Source organism: Nanorana parkeri, unplaced genomic scaffold, assembly GCF_000935625.1.
Source record: "Nanorana parkeri isolate BGI_ZX_2015 unplaced genomic scaffold, ASM93562v1 scaffold130, whole genome shotgun sequence".
Taxonomy (NCBI): Eukaryota; Metazoa; Chordata; class Amphibia; order Anura; family Dicroglossidae; genus Nanorana; species Nanorana parkeri.
This window is the reverse complement of record NW_017306398.1, coordinates 252,397-259,227: the sequence shown is the minus strand read 5'-3', so window position 1 is coordinate 259,227 and position 6,831 is coordinate 252,397. Positions and strand designations below refer to the sequence as shown.

At 43.8% G+C, this 6,831-nt stretch overlaps 1 protein-coding gene across 1 annotated transcript in view; it reads right to left on the bottom strand.

Moving 5' to 3' along the window:
- Positions 1-1,913: 1,913 nt before the first annotated feature.
- The window catches only part of LOC108784896 (transient receptor potential cation channel subfamily V member 6-like), a 24,701-nt gene continuing 19,783 nt past the window's right edge, over positions 1,914-6,831 (bottom strand). The window contains exons 13-15 of the mRNA XM_018553833.1: positions 6,108-6,376; positions 4,403-4,509; positions 1,914-2,166 (exon numbers count right to left, since the gene is read on the bottom strand). Of these exons, the coding sequence (XP_018409335.1) occupies positions 1,914-2,166; positions 4,403-4,509; positions 6,108-6,376 (629 nt within the window). The remainder of the gene's footprint in view (positions 2,167-4,402; positions 4,510-6,107; positions 6,377-6,831) is intronic.

Here is a 6,831-nt window from a genome sequence, read left to right as displayed (position 1 = left end):
TCATGTAACCTGTGAATAAAAACACTTTCTTTCCACAAGGTTTAGAGATAGAGACTTCTATTTCCTATATCTCAGATCTGATTGGAAGCTCTTTACAGGCTATCAATAATTTATACACGTCTTACCTGCTGTAGATGGCCCTTCCTCCCTACGTGATGGCGATTCACGGCGGTCACGCCGTGAACGGCCAGTACTCTCTCTGGGCATCCTGATGATATTAGATGCCTAGAAAGGGGTGAATATGTCACCAGAAGTATAAGCAATACAAAAACCGCCTCTATAACAGTGAATATTCGCCAAAAAAACTACTGCAATCCAAAAATCGCAGCAGAAATGCCTAAGAGATGCGCACAATATCGCTCCTCTGTGGCATATAATGAGCAGTGCAGGGGCAGTGCTTATAATGCTTGCCTGTACATCATGTCATGTGACCTCATGCATTGTGATGTCACTGCGCCCAGCACAGACTCTGTTTTCAGTTCAGCAAAGATTTGTCAGACTTGAACACTCAATATACTCAATTCACAGAGATAACACGTCTGGATTTGGATCCTTATTTGACACAGCTGAGATTTGAAGATGACATGTCTAAAAACTGACAGCCTTATAGTTGTGTTCAAGCCGTGTGAATTGAGCCCAATACATTCACTAAGGTTGCCACCTTTTCTTCCAGGGAAACCCGAACACTCTAGCGACGCACAGACAGTTTTTTGGGAGAATGAGTCGTGGCTTATTCATAAGTAAATATCACAGTTGAGACTATTTTCAGTAGGGGGCCAGTAGCCCCTATCTTAATTTTGGTTGCCCCTGTCTGCCTGACATGATGTGTCCGGGTTTCTGCTGCCATGAAACCAGGACACAGCATTCGAAAACCCGGACTTTCCGGTTGAATCCTGGACAGGTGGCAACCCTATCATTCATCCAGAGCAAATCATTATGGAGTCTTCATGTACCCGGAATACAAGATTACCATTATAATGGTCATTTTTATTACATATAGTGGATGTCAGATAGAGTATATAAATGTATAATAATAATAGTGTGTGACTGTAAAGGGGTACATTAAAGTGTAAGCACTTCTGGTGCAGAGACTGATGTGATGGCTCATTGTTGTTTGTACAGCGCTGTGGTATATGTAATTTCTATATAAATGTATAATAACATAATGTGACTGGGGTGTTATTAAAGTGCAAGCTCCTCTGTTGCAGAGCCGTATGTGACTAGCTCAGGTGTTCTTTGTAGTGGCATTGTAGTTTATTTCATCAAGTCCATATCATTTTTACAGAACAGCAGTGATCTAGTACAGCTCATAGAGAATTTCATTGTTCATTCTTTACAATCCCCCTTTTTGCCTATATATGTGAAATGGTGTTTTGCGTGTGTTCTCTAGGACAATGTCCACCTTTCACCATGGCCACCAATCATTGCAGCAATGCAGCACATTTTGTGTGCTGCACATTCTTTAGCCCACAGGTAACCATCACTACCATGAAAAAGCCAGTTGGTTGTGCTTGCCTCTTGGGCCAAAATGTTCCCAGTCCTCCACTGATACAAATGTCTCTCTTCTCAGTTTCACAAAATTGTCAGGTATGCATGGTGCCAGATCAACCAAGAAAACAGACTAAGAGGAAACCTCCCTAAATGAATTGAACCTTTTGTGTTCCTGCATGAAGGGTTCCCACAGATGGTGTTTGGAGGGGTCCCACAGAGGATGTTTTCAGTAATCCTGAACCCCACTTGAGGCTGAATGCTTGGACTTTCATTGTTTTCAGAAGAGTATGCATTGAGATCCACTGGAAAAAGCCTGTGCGCAATGAACATTTTTGGTGCATTAAAGTGCACTTTTCCATTGAAATGGGTTCTTGATATGCATGCATCGCCAAGTACATCTGGTGGAAATTAACCTGGAAACATTAAATGTAATAGACTTCTGGTTCTGAGTGTTTAGAAAGGATAGAACTGCGCTGTAATTCATCAATGGTGGCTCTACGGAGGATCTGCCAGCCCCGACTCGATCTTCTCTTAGATTGGGGGTCTTGGTCTCCTTCACTGTCCTTGTTGCTGCTACTGGTAGAATTCTTCCTCATAGCCTGAGTCTCTGGATATATATAACTCTGCGTAGGCAGGGTCACCAGATTCTGATCTTCCTGGATGTCTTTCTTCACACTAGAAGAAAAAAGTAACTTTCAGCGCCACTAGATACAGCGGAAATGCATATACATGTTGGAAGCGTACTTAAAGTACTAATCATGTTTTTAGGATAATATTCATAAAGGGATTATGTATAATTGTGAAGTGATGAATGATTTTGTATATTTTTATTTGTTCAGTTTGGTAATGTACACAAACAGACATACACAGCTATGATTTTGGTTAAGTCCATCTGTAATACTATAAGTTTGAGTTACAGATGGTATTCAATAACTAGCCTGCAGCTAAGTATAGTTTTTCAGGAATGCACATAGTCATAGGTGGTAGCTTATCAGGGGAGGCTGACATAATTCTATAGAGCCTGCAGTTCGGTGGACTGTGTAACACTGCACCAAGTCCTTCCTATCTTTGGACTACTAGGCAGCATGACCAATGACACCAACCTCGAGCTTACCTCTTTTATGCCCACCCAAGGCTGGCCTTAGTTTACAGCTTGCATGTAGAAATTTAGTGTAAAGACATATTTCAAAGTATTGAACTAGGTCAGCCTTTCTCAACCAGGGTTCCTCCAGAGGTTGGTAGGGGCTTCTTGAGCAATGAGCAATGTCTCTCTCTCAGATAATCTACCACTGACACATGATCTTTTCAGCTATCTGTAAGGGGGTCATTCTTCCCACTGTCCAACAATATGAGGAGCATTCTTCCCACTGGCCAACAATATGAGGAGCATTCTTCCCACTGGCCAACAATATGAGGAGCATTCTTCCCACTGACCACCAATATAAGGAGCTTTCTTCCCAATGACCACCAATATAAGGAGCATTCTTCCCACTGACCACCAATATAAGGAGCTTTCTTCCCAGTGACCACCAATATGAGAAGCATTCTTCCCAATGACCACCAATATGAGGAGCATTCTTCCCACTGACCACCAATATAAGGAGCTTTCTTCCCAATGACCACAAATATAAGAAGCTTTCTTCCCAATGACCACCAATATGAGGAGCTTTCTTCCCAATGACCACCAATATGAGGAGCATTCTTCCCAATGGCCACCAATATGAGGAGCTTTCTTCCCCTTGACCACCAATATGAGGAGCATTCCTCCCAATGACTACTAGTGTACTAGGGTCCTTCACTTATCACCAGTGTAAGGAGGCACTTCTCCACTTACCACCAATGTTAGGGAGCACTACAGTTTTTGCTGGACAAAGCACATGTTTGCTCTAAAACATTTGTCTTGTGTAGCTCTTGGTTGTGCGGTCATGTATTGGAAAAACGAAGTGTACCTACTGTCAGTGGCGTCACAAGTGGAGTGTGGCCCGCACGCATGTGACACCATTGGTGAGGTGACACCAAAATGAGTGACAGTCATTTTGGTGTCACCATCTTTGAAAAGTCGGGCACTTGGTCGTAGACAGTTTCAGGAGTGAGGAGGGGACCTTATTCCGTTAGGTGAACGTCCCCTCCTCTCTCACCAAGATGGCCGCCAGCAGATATCAATAGGATTAGCCATAGGATTAGCCATAGGATTAGCCATGCACAGCTGCACTAAATTAAAAACTAAGCAGGGTTCTCTTGTATGATGCACCATGTGATTCAGGTAAAGGGAGAACAGTTTAGGGTTTGGGTATTCTGTATGCGACCATGGACGCAGCATGAAACATGGTCTTAAAGGTGGACCAAGCCTTTAATTTAGTATTTTGGTTTTCAATTATTTTCAAGGTGAGTATTCATAGTCTGTGCATTTGAAGTGGTCCTTCCACTAAAATGCTAAATCTGCTTCTTACAACCCCCGCTTATCAGCCCACTCCCATTACAAATCTGCATATTAAAAAAAAGGAAAAAAAAAGGAAAAAGTTAGAAAATACCTTACCCCCAGCTTCCTGAGCAAAGGTGATGTCACGATCCTTCTAGCGAGATCTTGGGAACACTGAAGATCCGAAATATCGCAATAAGCAGCTCTTAGCTGCGTTGGAGCATCTCCTGGCGAGTTTTGGGGTATTCAGTTCCCGGTATCTCACTGGACAGAACATGACATCAGCCTCTACTAAGAAATTAAGGATAAGATACATTTATTTTCTACATTTTGTCCCACAAGTTGTTTTTTGGGATGGGGAGTGGGAGAACTGATGTAATAAGCAAACTTTGTATATTAGAGCAAGATTCGCTTTTATATCTGATAGCTGTAGACTCAAAACAAGATAAATAAGCCTAAAATGGATAATAAAAGGAAAAATTATACATTTACCATAAATACCAGTGGTTCCCGAGCCCATATTCAGCTCCACAAACACCAAGACGAGGTAAAAAGTACAAAGGAAGTTTACTCTCCAGCATCACGGTTGTTGCAGCAAGCTGTATGGTGGAAATGCATATAACGAGTTAGTAAAGGCGCAGGGGCTGACGAGGCTTTAAACACTTTCGCTGCCAGAGTCATTCTTTCATTTTATGCACACATACCAAAATGCACATTTTGTAAATATATATATATTTCTTGAAATCAGAGACCCTGTATTATAAAATGGAGGTAGTTACAAATTTTTATGTCACGCGATATTTGCGCTACTTTTTATGAGTTCTATATTTTCAATAAAAAATACAATCATATTAATTTTAACGCATACAAACCCAATATAATCCCTGAATTTTAGGGAAATATAAAATATGAGATTGTGTTGAGTAACTAGATACCAAGTATGTCAACCAGTGACGGAACAATTGAGATTGCGACCCAGGCGGCTGCTATGGGGCCCGGGGCACAGGGGGGCCAGGACATCGCCCTGATGTCATGTGGGCCGTCTGGGTCGCTATGGCATCTTGGGCTGCTGGCTGTCACTGGCGGTTGTGAGGAGGAACGCGCCGCTATTCACATCACTGACAATCTGTCAGTGATGTGTGCAGCGGCGTGTTCCTCCTCACAGCCGCTGCTGAGTTGGTGACCAGCAGCTTCGGAGAAGGGGGAGGCGGGGCCCGGCAATGGTGGAGGCGGGCCCGGTGATGGTGGAGGCGGGGCCCAGTCACGAAAGAGGCGCCGTGGAGGAGAAGGAGGCAGACAGAGGATCAGGGCTGACAGGTAAGAGGGCTTGACCGCCCACCTGAGACCCTGCAGAGCCTACCATAGAGAGTCTATAGTGGGCTTTGCAGGGTCACCCTCAGGTGGGCTGTTTGGGTTATCAGGTGGGCGTAAGTAAAAATCACAGGGCCCCATACAAAATTTTGCTATGGTGCCCTGTGATTTCTAGTTACGCCCCTGATGTCAACCCTCAAATTGCATGCTCCTGTAAAGCGACAAAAACTCTGGTACGTGGGGGGGGAGGGGGGCTTTTACAATTTTGGAGGGGTGTTTTCTATTTATCTTATTTAACTTTAATGACTAAAACTGTTTCCCTTTATTAAGTGAACTTTATTGCAATCATACGCCCCAATGTGATAGAAGGGTCTGTGTGGGACGTCCAATGTCACCTTTGCACTCCATGACTCTGGAGTTGATCAGCTTCCTCCCCTGCCAGAACGATTGCGGATTGACAGCCCTGAACCTGAAAGTGCTCAGAGCTGAGCGCTTCCAGGTTTGTACCCAGTACGAATAGATGTTCACTCATCTCCCACTGCACTCCCTTCAGAAACCTTCTATGATTATCCTGGGGCAATGAGCAGGGACTGCTAAGCACAGAACTTGTGATGGTGGGGGGGGGTCACATTCATGAACATGTAGAAGTGACTGGATAGCTTTAGAGCTGCCTGAAACAAACTCCCGGCTATTCAGTAGTTACATCAGCAGCAGCAAAAGGGTTAATGCATTGCGGCTTTTCATATATGTTGTTATAGCCGAGGCCAAAAAATAACAGGCTCCGAAAAACACTTCCTCTGATATTGAATGTGCATCTGTTATATGTACAATGCATGAATCAGTTCTTGGTGCTTTCTGGGAAAACAATATCTTATTTCCAACTGACCTGGGCCCTCCACAGCTCATCCCGCTCCTGCGCCACCCTCCAGTGGGTGTCCCCCATCATTGCAATTAATAGATTTAGCATCAAGAGGTTAGAGATTAAGGTGAAGGGGAAGTATACCACCCCGTACATAACCGGTAGGTCTACAGTGTAGTTGGCAGGTGAGTTGATGACGTTGATGAACAGCTGGTAAGTGCTGTAGATTGACATGGCATAGCTATAAAATATTCCCATAGCATTTGGGTCCTCTGTTTGGAATACTACGTACAATGCTATGATGGAAACAAGAATAGAAAAATGTTAAACTAATAATGCAAAGAGACATTGTAAGTCCCATATACCCCCCGAGCTATAATCGTTCTTCCTCAAACCATCCTTTCCTTCCGCTGATGTCCTCCCACAACTTCCTTGCACCAGAAGATGACTTCATGCACACTCCAAATAGAACTTTCCCTTCCTCCCATGATGACACTTGCTCAAACAGCTACTCTGCACTTCCTATTTTCCCGTAAACACATGCATTGCCTCAGCTATTCCAAAAATCGAAATCCCCACTCTCACATCAGATAGATCTGCCAGATATGTCCTTTGCTAACTTCATGTCCCACCACTAAAACGTCTCTGAACTGCGATCACACCTCCTACCAGCATGATTACAGCTCAGCCTCAGCCCTGCCATTACCCTTTGGACTACTGTCTATTATCCATGGACCACACCTGCCCCCCC